Source organism: Triticum aestivum, chromosome 1A (assembly GCF_018294505.1).
Source record: "Triticum aestivum cultivar Chinese Spring chromosome 1A, IWGSC CS RefSeq v2.1, whole genome shotgun sequence".
NCBI classification, from domain to species: domain Eukaryota; kingdom Viridiplantae; phylum Streptophyta; class Magnoliopsida; order Poales; family Poaceae; genus Triticum; species Triticum aestivum.
Window position 1 is genome coordinate 367,702,214 of NC_057794.1, and position 12,786 is coordinate 367,714,999.

General features: G+C 46.3%; 3 protein-coding genes across 4 annotated transcripts; 1 reads left to right on the forward strand and 2 right to left on the reverse strand.

The window, feature by feature from the left end:
* Positions 1-289: 289 nt before the first annotated feature.
* On the forward strand, positions 290-3,414 carry LOC123051391 (DDB1- and CUL4-associated factor 8). The gene is made up of 5 exons (XM_044474264.1): positions 290-533; positions 1,088-1,339; positions 1,592-1,735; positions 1,846-2,571; positions 3,042-3,414. Exons 1-5 carry the CDS (start codon positions 420-422, stop codon positions 3,270-3,272), a joined length of 1,467 nt encoding a protein of 488 aa, XP_044330199.1. The 5' UTR covers positions 290-419; the 3' UTR covers positions 3,273-3,414.
* Positions 3,415-4,083: 669 nt separating this feature from the next.
* On the reverse strand, positions 4,084-9,097 carry LOC123051400 (tetracycline resistance protein, class A). Its single transcript, XM_044474270.1, has 14 exons — positions 8,827-9,097; positions 7,313-7,424; positions 7,104-7,216; positions 6,865-6,987; positions 6,587-6,792; positions 5,991-6,066; positions 5,699-5,785; positions 5,510-5,590; positions 5,377-5,409; positions 5,239-5,292; positions 5,100-5,141; positions 4,909-4,987; positions 4,684-4,754; positions 4,084-4,519 (listed from the first exon to the last, which is right to left on the reverse strand). Exons 1-14 carry the CDS (start codon positions 8,992-8,994, stop codon positions 4,457-4,459), a joined length of 1,308 nt encoding a protein of 435 aa, XP_044330205.1. The 5' UTR covers positions 8,995-9,097; the 3' UTR covers positions 4,084-4,456.
* Positions 9,098-10,495: 1,398 nt separating this feature from the next.
* Positions 10,496-12,786, reverse strand: LOC123051410 (uncharacterized). Of its 2 annotated transcripts, none has more exons than XM_044474279.1 (2): positions 11,545-12,786; positions 10,496-10,879 (listed from the first exon to the last, which is right to left on the reverse strand). In XM_044474279.1, the coding sequence occupies exons 1-2, from the start codon at positions 12,763-12,765 to the stop codon at positions 10,862-10,864; spliced, it is 1,239 nt and encodes a 412-aa protein (XP_044330214.1). In that variant the 5' UTR covers positions 12,766-12,786; the 3' UTR covers positions 10,496-10,861. The 2 variants fall into 2 exon arrangements, with proteins under 2 accessions (XP_044330214.1, XP_044330219.1); XM_044474284.1 differs by having other exon boundaries at positions 11,516-12,786.

A 12,786-nucleotide genomic window follows, 5' to 3' on the forward strand; every position in this document is an offset into this window, starting at 1 on the left:
TCAGTACTACCATGGCTACGCAGTCTTTGACGACGCCACACGATTTGCTACGCGCCACACGATTCCGAGGATCGGACGACGCTGGACGCGACCGAATATGCCAAGAAATCATACGGATGTTTTAAAGTGTTTTCCTTATTAAATTTACAAATAATACATATGAACAATAAGACATTGGATACAACACATATAGTGCATTCGACGGCGCGTGGCCCACGCAGTATCTGACACGTGTGCCTGCGGCGCAAAGGATCCGCTCTCCGCGACACGTGTGCCTGTGTACAGCGGTTAACCTCTGGTAGCATCCACCAATCTGTTCGCTGTGTGTCTCTCCCCCTCTCTTCTCTCTTGCTCGCCCGCTCGCGTTCACCACGAAGCCCAATCGCAGCACTCTGCCTCGTCGCTCGGAGCACCGCGCCATGCGCCACCCATGGAAGCACCCCACCGCGCGCCACGGCGCCGCCGAGCTCTGCTTCCGCGAGGTCGGCGACCTCCTCCCCCGCCGCTTCGCTCGCCGCGCCGCCGCCTCCGAGGTTCCCCTCCCTCCCCCATCCACTCTCCGCTTCCCTCCCCCCAATCGTGCTTCGATCGATCCATCAGGGGTGCGGATCAGCATAGGCACTAGCCAGCCATGTGCCATCGGCCAGCTGCGGATCGTGCTGCGCAGTGTTCGGGCCGTGGTCTTCTTGCCGTTTTAACTGAGATTTAGTGTTGGGTGAGATTGGACCACTGCTGATGTTAGCACACGCAAATGGGCTTCTCGAATTGGTGCTTGGGGATCACAGTCATGTAGGAGCATTATTTTGGCCATTGATTGCTCCTTACATTGGGCTATATGACATGGGTTGTGATGATCGGGGAATGAGTTAATAATGGTATTTTAATACTATGTGACAGAATCTTCTAAATGCAGAGCGGTATCTTGACCTCGTGATTTGGCAATCAAAAGGATCTGATTGAATAGCTTGATCTGAATCCTGAGCCGCTCATTAGCTTCTTCCTTATAAAGTACTAGCAAATAGACTGAATGTGTAATGTGTGCATTTATTTTATGCGGTTACTTGCTGATGTAAGTGCTGTCATACAGGAGCTTGTAATGCGCCTCCAGATTCATAGGAAGCTCAACAAGCACACAGGATGCGTGAACACGGTGGGCTTCAATGCCGCTGGTGACACCCTCATATCTGGGTCAGATGATCAGAGGGTAATGCTGTGGGATTGGGACACTGGTGCAGTTAAAATGCAGTTCCATTCGGGCCATGGCGATAATGTGTTCCAAGCACGGTTCATGCCTTACACGAATGATCGCACCATTGTCACCTGCGCTGCTGATGGCGAGGTAGATGTGTTAATTTCTCTTTCATATACTCCCTCTGTTCCTAAATGTAAGTCTTTTTACAGATTCCAACAAGGGACTACATACGGAACAAAATGAGTGAATCTACACTCTAAAATATGTCTATATACATCCGTATGTTGTAGTCCATTGAAATCTCTAAAAAGACTTATATTTAGGAACGGAGGGAGTACTTCACATGATGTTCAGATGGTGATAGTAAGTTCAGAGGTTACAATCTGTTAATTCAATCAGGTGAGAGTTGCCAAGATCCAGGATGGCCGGGATGTGCTTACTTCATTGCTTGGTGACCATGATGGAAGGGCTCACAAGTTGGCTTTAGAGCCTGGAAGCCCTTATATTTTCTATAGTTGTGGCGAAGATGGTCATGTCCAACATGTAAGGTCCCAATCCCCAAAACATGCCCTTTCTCACTCACATGTGTGCACATGCAACATTTTATCTTTGTATCTGACTGCTTATAGTTAACCATTTTCACTTCTGTGCAGTTTGATTTGAGGACAGATACAGCCACAGAGTTATTCATTTGCAGAAAGTTTGTGGCTAAATCAGGACACTCCTCTCATGTCCATCTTAATGCAATCACAATTGATCCACGGAATCCAAATCTTCTTGCAGTTGCGGGAAACAATTCTTATGCTCGTGTCTACGACATCCGTAAATGCAAGTCGGGTGGATCATCTGATTTCGCTCAGCCATCTGACTGTTATTGTCCACCACATCTTATTGGCAATAAGAATGTTGGAATAACAGGGTTAGCATTCTCTCACCAGAGTGAGTTGCTTGTATCTTACAATGATGAGAATATTTACCTCTTCCCTAAAAATGGAGGGCTGGGACCCGACCCAAAATCATCCGTCAAAATTGGAGGCGGTGAAGGGTCCAACTCAACAGTGTTTGCATCTGGTGAAGATGTTGATCGACCTGCGCCTCAGGTTTATGTTGGGCATCGCAATTGTGAGACTGTGAAGGGTGTGACTTTTATTGGGCCAAATCATGAATATGTTGCCAGTGGGTCAGACTGTGGTCGGTTGTTTATTTGGAGGAAGAGAGATGGGAAATTTTTACGGGCAATGGAGGGTGATGAATGCATAGTCAATTGTATTGAGCCCCATCCTCATGCTATGACAATTGCAAGCAGTGGAATTGATAATGATGTGAAGCTATGGACTCCCTCCGCCGTTGAACGAGCACGAGTTGTTAATGTTGAGGAGGTAAATCTCCTGGCATTTTATACGGCTCTTATCGTCTCAACTTCTAGTGGCCTATTGTTTTCTATCCTACATGTAACATTAACTTCATAATTTATAATAAACAAATTCAAGAGCTGACTGATAATTAGTTCTTTACCAAGAAAGAAACATTTTGTTTAATCTGTAGAAAGAATTTAGAAGACTATATATTCATTCCTCTTGAAAATTCAGCACCCTTCTTTAGCCTTTGAGATGTAAATTCTAGGGTAAATTTGATATATGCCACCACAAACTTTCTAGTTTTGAAATATGCCATTACTATTCTTTGATTTTGAAGCATGTCACTATATCAAAGTTCACAGGCTTTGAAATATGCCAGACAACAATTTACCTTTTCATTCTCATTCGTCTTAGGAAGAAATTTAATTTGTTGGTGTAGATTTTAAGTTGGAACCTTTTGCTTTTATCTTATCATCACATGTATGTTCCAGTTGAAGCCCCGAAAGAGGAAAGCAAAGCTCTGGCAATTTGCCTTGCCGGAGGAATTGGTCTGGCATGTGCTGGCATCACGACGTAGGCAACCAGCAGCTGGAGAAGATTCATCTGAGGATCTTGAAGACAACACAGAATTGCTTAGTCTTGTACTGCGAGCTGCAAACAGAGATAACTTGTCTGATGAGAGTGATGAGGATGAAAAAACCTCGGATGGCTCTGGAGAATAGAGGCCAATGATCAATTGTCCTTGGGGGATATTGCAAAATTGTGTATATACGATAATAATTACTCCATTTTCATGGATGATAATAGTATTAGTGTGCCTATGTAACTTGTGATTCTCATCTATGTTACAGATTTGTGTGTTTCCGAAAAGGGTATTTTGTTGAGAAATTCGAAATGTGGACATAGCGTGCGAGTATCTTCTGAAAATGTGCAACCGAGCAGCTTTGGCGGCACTACTTTTTTAACAGAAAGAAGCAAATACTTCGCAATTAGATTTTTTTTTTTAGAAAATTGCACCTGTGTTCTTCAATGTCGCGCGCTTGCACGAGTAACCTTGTTTGGTTTGTTTCCACTTTGCTTGCTAAGCATTTGTTTGATTCATATCTGTTGCGTGTTAAGCTATAATGGTCTGATGAAGAGGATGTTGAAAATTGATATTGATATAAGTTCATCTGTGTTATTTGGTCCAATTTGGAATAATTGCTAGATGTATAATTTGAAGTTGTTTGTTTCTTTCGAACTTACTTAATATTTCACTGTGATCACCTTGGGTTTACAGAATTGGATGTTAATGGAGTTGTGGAGAAGAAAAAAGACAAGAAATCCTGCACTAACAGGTCAGTGACCCACATAACTTTATTCCTCTAATTTGAATGTTATGTTTGTTAGGACATAACGTGTGACAGAAAAATCAATGTTAAACATTTAGTACCATCAATATGCATTCCGTGCAAAAGGTCTGTTTTTTGCACAACGATTGTGCTAACGATGCATACTTGGTTTACTCCAGCCTTACACTCGCAACTAATTACCTATGTCGAATCAACCTTGTACTTGTAGTGTCAGTTATTGAGTGGTACAATTTACAAACTGAAACCTGTGGATCTGCTTCTACTTTTGATACTTTACACCACTATTTGCTGCCCTATTGTCAACTGCACGGAATGGAACAGCTACCTTTAATTGACCTTGTACTTGTAGTGTCAGTTACCGAATACAATTTAGAAACGCAACCTGTGGATCTGCTTCTACTTTTGATAGTTTACACCACTATTTGCTGTCCCTATTTGTCTACTGCAGAGGATGGAACAGCTACCTTAATTGACCACGGCTATTGATACTGAGTAAGAGTATTAGCATTATAGGCATCTACCATCTGTACATCGACATGTATTCAGTAGTTCTTCTATCTGGTATCTGGCTGAACCTCTGCTGGCCTCATATTAATGCTCATTGTGAGTGCCACCAACTGCAAGAATGTACAATAGAAAATAGAAGTCAATATCAACTACTTAGAAGTTCATATATAAAAATCAAGAAATATATACTAAACAAAAAGTGTGCAGTAAGGTTTAAATTCCAGAGCACAATATTTTAACCATATTCATAGCAATGTTCAATTAGGGAGCCTACCGTAGCAAATCCAGCACAAGCCAGGCTGAAACCTTTGAAGTTGAAAGGTGCCGTCTCTGATAGGAACCATGCTGTCAAACCAATGGGAAAAAACGTTATAGCTAATGACATCTTTGGCTAAGCTCGTGGGCAGTGGCATAGGGATGAAAGAAGTAAGAAGGACATACAAGACATAATCTGTTGTGAGTTTAGATGTGCTAAGCAAAGATAATGACAGATGCTTACCTGTGAGCGGAGTAAAAACTAGAGGAGATATGACACTTGCAGTTGAGCTGATTCCTGTAATACAGCCTTGAACCATTCCCTAAAATAAACATTGGAAAAGAGAAACTGATTCACAAAAGGTATCTAATATCTTAGTGGAAATAAGCAGCTTCATTTAGTCATGGATTAAATTAATACATTTAGATTAGTACCTGCTCAGAAGGCCCTACTTTTTTTGATACAATGCTCCTTATCTGTTAAAGAATATAGTCAATAAAGATAAACTATTGACATGGTTACATGAACAGAAAATAAAAGCAAAAGAGGCAATCGCTGATAGATATTACTCACACAAGGGCCGACCAAAATGCTTAGAATCACACAGCTTGCAGCAAGATAAGGAACCTTCAACAAAACATAGAAATTTAGCACGACTAATACCAAAAAATAGCCATCATTCACAATACCACCATTTGATCAGTTGCATACCCAGAATGACCATGCAATGCTGTATAGGAATCCCTGCAAGATACATGCTAGATCAAATCACATTGGCAAGTTGTTCTTGCAGGAGAATTATATAAGAAAAAATAACAGGACTATGCCATAACAATGCCCTTACATGCACGCAGCTCCCTGTAAGTGCCACGACAAGTAGCTTCTGCTCACCCAGCCTCGGCGCTAAGAGAGGCATCACGGTCAGCTGCATAGATCATAAATCGTAAACTGCTTTTGCCGCACCAAGTGAAATCAAGTACATAATCGATCATAAATTGAAGACGTAGGTAAATATTGCTAAATGAACTCATACCTGTGAGAAACTTCCTGTAATGCCAATAATAAGCAACAAATTAGCGTACTGGTTCTTGGTATAGTGGAATTGGGCCTTCAGGAAATACTGCATTTGTAATTGTATCACAAAAGACAAAACAGTTAGAAGCTAATTTGTTGATATCCATGAAGTGTAGTTGAAAACATGCAAGAGATAGATTGTTCATGCTCTCAGCTTATCGAGTTCTTCAAAGAGGAACGTTCGTGTAGAATTTACAACATTGCAGTTTACGTGTATGCTGAAAAGTATGTTGGTGGATAAAATGGAGTACCAGTAATGCAGTTTGCAGGCCTGTTTCGCCAAGGCCGTGGAAAAATGTGACGACCGCTGCTCTCGTGAAAGTTGAGCTGCAAGTGGTTTGCAGGCATTCAGCAGGTAATCCGAGGTTAATATCTTGGTACATTTTCTTTTCTAAGAATATTGATAGGAGGAACTAAGCTATCCTTTTTTTTCATAGAAGAGTACTCCCTCCGTTCCGAATTACTCGTCGTAGAAATGAATGTATCTAGATGTATTTTAGTTCTAGATACATCCATTTCTGCGACGAGTAATTTGGAACGGAGGGAGTATATATCAGTGTATTTTTCACTGATAGGTCTGTGGCTTCCACAGCAAGATAATGCACATCATCATGTCTGATGAAAGCTAAAGAAACTCAATTCATTGCTAATCCGTTATACACCAAGCGGAAGGAGTTGGTGATGACAGAACTGATGAACTGGGAGTCTTATAGCCTGTTTAACAGAAAGAGAAACCCTGTTCGCTTACTTGAGCTGTCAAAGGTTAGTACAGTTTCTACTCTCTCCGTTGAGCCAATGAGCAGGCTAATTTTGCAATCTTTCAAGCTGAGAAAGGCATGCATGTCACCTGCTGGTAAGAAGGGTGGCCATCTCCGACAGCGACGGCACCTTCCGGAGAGGCGGGAGCCTCGGCGACGCCTCCTCGGGGCTAGAGGAGGGAGGGAAGAGCAGGCGCGAGGCCTCCTCGTCACGCAGCAGCGAGGCTCCGCGGTCCGTCTCCTGGACGAAGGCCCTCAGGTATACCGCCGCAGCAACCGACGCCAACGTCGCCACCTGCAGAGCACAACAGATGAAGAAACAACCTATGTGCCGGATGCAAACGCACGAGGCGCGCACTTAACATACCTGGAATGTAGAGGACACGGAGAGGAAGCGGGCCGCGATGGTGCCGCCTACGAAGCCGGCGGTGCAGACGCCGGAGAACACCCCGAAGGCCGCCGCTCGCCGCCCCTCCGGCACCTTGTCGGCCTGCACGCCACACAGAGAAAGAGCAACCCGTGCATTGCATCCAGCTGAGCTCCAGCCATCCATGGAAATATTGGAAAAACTTGAAAGTTGGCGAGAGAGGGGATGGAGCTGGTTACCACGTAGGCGAGGGAGAGGCACATCATGGCGCCCTCGGAGACCATCGCCGTCAGCGTCTTGGCGACGTAGAAGGCGTAGAAGTACGGCCTCGTCTGGTTAAAAGCCATGATGGCTAGCCGACACGAAAGGAAACCAAAAGGTGATCAGTAGTAATTCCACCTGCAACCTGTGGCTGTGGCTGACGTGAAAGATTAACTCGTGAGTTTACCCAGTGGAACGATGGACAAGGTCGCCGGGAGAGCGAGCAGCGCCTTGCGGCCGTATCTATCGGAGAGGTTGCCGATGACCGGCGTCACCACGAGCGCCCCCAGCCCGGTGATCTGCATCAGGTGAGAATGAATTGTCACGGGCTCACCCTCACAGTGTCGCTTGTACCACTGCCTTTAGCACGCTGGCTTCTGCTTGTCCCGTGGCGCTCACTCACATATTCTGCTGCTGCTAGAGCGACCCGTCATCGGTGCAAGTTAACGTCATAAAAAAAGGATAAGGGGCACGCGTCGCTGATGGACACTATTACCACATAGCACGACACAGTCTAGCAAGTTGTCTGGTGCTGGCAACTGCGGAGTGCGGGCCACAGTAGCCACTCACATTTTCAGTGCCGTCACACGCACCACATTCGCAAGTTGTGCGACCTGCAGCCCCGTGTCTCGTTTTCTCCCTCCGCTTTCGGGGCAAAGCCTTCACGAAGACGAAAAATGAGAAAAAAGGGCTAAAGAATGAGGTCTGCTTGGGGTTAGTTTCCCTGTCTATTTATTTATGAGATGACACTGGTAGTAGTCACTAGTCAGTACCAACGACTTTTCTTGTGTCTCAACTCTCAACCATACTAGTACCACTACTACTTGGGAAGCAACGCTCCTAGCTTTTGACCATACTACTACTACCACTACATGGGAAGAGATGCAAGATCTACTAACAAAAGTGTATCGTCGGGTTCCCTCAAGAAAAGGAGGGCGTGGTCGGTGCGAGCGCGCGACACTTACGACGGTTGGCCGCGGACAAAAGCGAGATCTCGCGGGTGCGTAGTCGTATCGCCGTGTGACGCACCGGCCACACCGATCGATCGCACCCAAGACGACTGCTGCTAGCTCAAAGTCAGGGCGACCGCCCGACGCGACGGCGAGGGACCCGTCACCGTTCGCTGGGTCGACGGATGGACGGTGCGCATATGACGAGAGCAAACTTGTTGTTACATTCAATGGCTCACGGAAATTCTAGGCCGGTTTTCCCAGGAACCGGGGAGGTTTCCTGAGTTCCAGACGGTGGGCAGAAGCGACTATTCCACACACACGGGAGATGGGACTGTGGTGGAGGCTAGCTTCATCTGATGGTGGAGGCTTGCCAGAAGCAAAGGCAGGAAGCGTGCGCAGTGGGGCTTCCGCTTCCACTCTCCTCTCCCTGCCCCTTCATGCCATCCCCGTGTGGCCCTGGCCGCGCTCCTTCCTACAGTCTCACCGGCCTCACGTACTGCTCAAGCGATCACAGGAAGAAGAAGCTAACGAGTATAGCAAACATGCAGGATACGGCCACACCACATTGATCCGATATTTTTCCTAGAAAAAGGGAGGTACCGGCCAAGCAGCAGCCCGGCGCCTGGCAAGCACGCGGCTGGATCACCTGGACTCGGCCGAAGCCTGGCTCAAAAAGCTGCGTGCACGCGTACACGAAGAACCAAGAAACGGACGCGGAGAGGTGCACGCATGGGATGGGGGCACGTACGGCTTGCTGCAGGCCGGTGAGGTAGATGGCGAGGGAGCACTGGTCTTGGCCGGGGCAGAGCGCCGCCATGGTCACGTCGGTGATCACCGGCGCCACCATGAAGGCGCCCACGCAGAAGAGGAAGGCGAACACCAGCAGGTGCCCCAGATCCGTCGCGGCCTCCTTCATCTTCACTTTTACCAGTCGACGATGAACCCCTCTCCCTCTTCCCCTCCTATTTTTCTCTTTCTGTTTGAGCACTCTTGCTCTCCTATATGTGTGCTGCGTGACGTGCCTTTGGGCCTTTCCCCCCACTCACACTCCTCCCTCTTTATATGCTCCTCCTGGCCGGCTACATGACAGGACATGCACAAAGTACTTACTGTTAACTTGCTACTCCCTCCGTTTCAAAATACTTGTCTTTCTAGGCATTTCAAATGGACACAACATATAGATGTATGTAGACATATTTTAGAGTGTAGATTCGCTCATTTTGCTCCGTATGTAGTCACTTGTTGAAATCTCTAGAAAGACAAATATTTAGGAACGGAGGGAGTAGATAATTAACTGTAATTAAGCACCAGTGACTTCTCGGGCCTTACAAAGACCGACGTGGTTAAACCGACAAGGCAGGAAAAGAAGCAAAGGCGGAGCAATTTATTTCTGATCAACACAGATATATAGAGCATATTGGAATATGATTTCCTTCAAGTTTAGTCTAAAGAAATTGTGACAAAGTGGAGAAGCTGGTAAAGCATGTAGTACGTAACAAGATGAAAGGCGGTTTGGTTGGCTGTGAAGGAAAGAGATGTGTCTGGTGCCTCCGCTTTTGCTTTCATACGCTTCAATGGTACACAGAGAAAACTCTTGACTCTTTTCGTTTTACATGACCACCAAAGTCCTAAAACGCTACAAATATATATTCCTCCAGCAAAAAGCGCGCACCCACAACGTGTTTGGTTCAGGGGAATTAGAGACGGGGAATGGGAGTTGAGGGGTAAGGAGATTAAAAATTCACTGTTTAATTAGAGGGAATGGGAGTTTAAGTGGAAGGGGACTGGGAGTTGAGAAAACCAATTCCCACCGATTTCTTCCCAGGGGATACCCTGTTAATTCGTGAGCAGAGTTTTATCCCACGTCAATTCCCATCATATGCCAAACAAGGGAATGAGAGTAAAAATCTACTTCCCATACCTAATCCCTTCATAAACAACCTTGGGCAAACTCCCATTCCTTGCCCAAATGTTTACCAAACAGGCTGCCAGTTGATGCAACTCCAGTTATCGCGCGGATCGTTCATTACTGCATCCAAGATCTTTGCGGGTTTTTAAAAAATACTACTCCTTCCGTCCGGAAATACTTGTCATCAAAATGGATACAAGGAGACGTATCTAGATGTATTTTAGATTTAGATACATCTCTTTTTAGCCATTGTGATGACAAGTATTTTCGGATGAAGGGAGCACTTCTAAGAGATAATTAATACTTCCTCCGTCTCAAAATAAGTGTAGCTGATCTAGTACTCCCTTTATAAAGAAATATAAAAGCATTTAGATTAGTGGTCTAAACGCTGTTATATTTTTCTACGGAGGAAGTACAAAGTTAGTCCAACTTTATACCAAATCAACGACGCTTATTTTGGAAGGGAGGGAGTATTATCCTTATTTATCCTTATGAAACGCAACAGATATCTACTACTCCAGTGAAAAATTGAGCAGCGGCATGGCATAACTTCATCTCAGATCTTTGGAAGTTTTTTTTAAAGTATATTGATACTTCTAATAGAAGATAATTAATTCCACTTCTGGCCCAAGTCTAGCATGTTGTAGCCATAACTTGCAATTCCACTTCTAGCCCAGTCAAGCTATGATGCATGAAAGAACTTGGAACAGACTTTCTTCTTCTACGCCTCAGGGAGCATATGAATGGTGCAGCGCAGCAACGAGTACATGTTGCTTCAGTAGTTTCATCAAGCTATGTGGCATCAAAGAACTTGTACAGATGTTCCTTTTTCTGTGTGCGTATGAATGATGCAGCGCACTGAGCACATGTCGCTTCAGTAGTTTCTGGTGGGCTGCAAAAATAAATAAAAATAAAAAAAATCATGCAATCAGCTACCCCGGATAAGCTGGTTTTGCAGAATTCTAAAAACAAGATTAACATGGAATTTAACTTTCTTCTGGCAATCCATATGACAGCACTAGTTATAAGTTACCACCCTGCATGCTTTTTTGCTTTATCATCACAAGTCAAAATCTGGATCGCTTCTAGAGATTGTTATGCCCGCATGTACAATGTACTTATCAGTCCCAATATCCCAACTGCCAATCATAGAGAGGATGAATTTCTAACTACGCGTACTTATAAAAGTAATGGAACACAAACTCTAGCAAATTAATTAATTTCATTCATGTCAATTTTATGTTTGATATATAATCAGGGTCAGCATGCCGCTTAATATTTATACGATAAACCATTTAATAGTACATGAATACATATTATGAGAGGAAGGTAAATAATGATAGTCTTTCGAAGCTCACTAGAAACAAACAATTTATAAATGTTGCTGATCCCTATTGAATACTTTCCGATGCATGGAAGTAAGCTCAAATTTGTTTCTAGTTTTCATAAATATACTACCATGTCAGCTCTCCATGAGATATAAGGGTGCAATAAAAGTAGGAAATGTTGTATTTCTGCAGAAGACAACCTGTCAAGGACCTTGATTCAAGGACTCACCTCGTTGAGCAGCAGAGAAGGAGGCCACGCCATGATGTAGGGATACAAACTTTCAGGGTAAATGATGGTGCAGAGCTTATTCAGCTTTGCTGTTTCTAGGCAGAAGGACAGGAACAAACCAGGGAAATCACGATCCGGCTCACAGTAAGTAGACAAGTACACAAAGCCATTGACGATCGCCAGAACCTTCAGCGCGATATGATCATTGTCGAAACAGTGATCGTGCGCATGGATGTCCTGCTCTAACGGAAATGTCTTGTGCTGTGTCCATCTCTCGACACCATCATCGTCGGTTCTCCGGAACCAAACAACAAGTGTGAGCTTGACAGTGCTGATGATGCAGAGCCTCCCGTCCTTGGTCTCGCCAGCCGTGAACGCTCCTTGCCCTTCGATGTGCGGAGGCAGGTCGATTCGGGAGAACTGCACTGTCGAGGTGTTCAGCACGCGGGCAAGGGCTCGGCTCCCGTCTGTCCAATAGATACACCCATTCACCAGCGTCCCGTTGCCAGAGCACTTCTCGTTGTCGTCCCCAGGCTGCAAGGCAGGCTGCATGGCTGCGGCCTCCAGAAACGGGAAGATCTGCCACTCCCCGGTCTCTGATGAGAGGACGGCGGCTTGCGCCCCGCAAGCTTCGTGGCAGACGCAGATGACGCGGAACAGGCCGCGGTCTTCGTCGGAGGGGAGGACGTGGTACTCGACGTACATGTCTTCGCAGATCTCGCCGGGCGGCCTGGGGAAGAGATCCAGGGCTCGTGCGAGGGGGTCGTAGACGGCCATGTGCCCGGTGCTGTAGCTGACGAGGACGACGCGCCCGTCGTGGCAGCCCTGGATTACCCACTCGGGGGCGACGCCGTCGATCTCGTCGGGGAGGCGGGTGAGGAGGAAATCGCCGCCGCGGACGGCTGCGGCAAGGTCCGGGTCGGAGTGCAGGCGGAGCGGGCGGAAAGCGGGCGTGTCGGACTCGAAGACGTCGAGGAACACGCCGAGGAGCGGGGCCGAGTGGAGCTCACGGAAGCGGCGGCGGAAGGCGGGGGATGAGCGGACGGCGCCGAGAGAGGCCCGGCTGGTGAGGGCGGCGCGGACGAGGGTGGGGAGGGACGGCAGGCGGAGGAATATCTTCCGCAGCAGGTCGTCGCCGAGGGCGCATATGGTGGTCGGAGCGGCCGCTGGCGATTTCTGCTTCTTCGGAAGCGGCGGCGGCGACGACGGCTCGCATGCCATGGCGCGCGACACAGCAAAAGT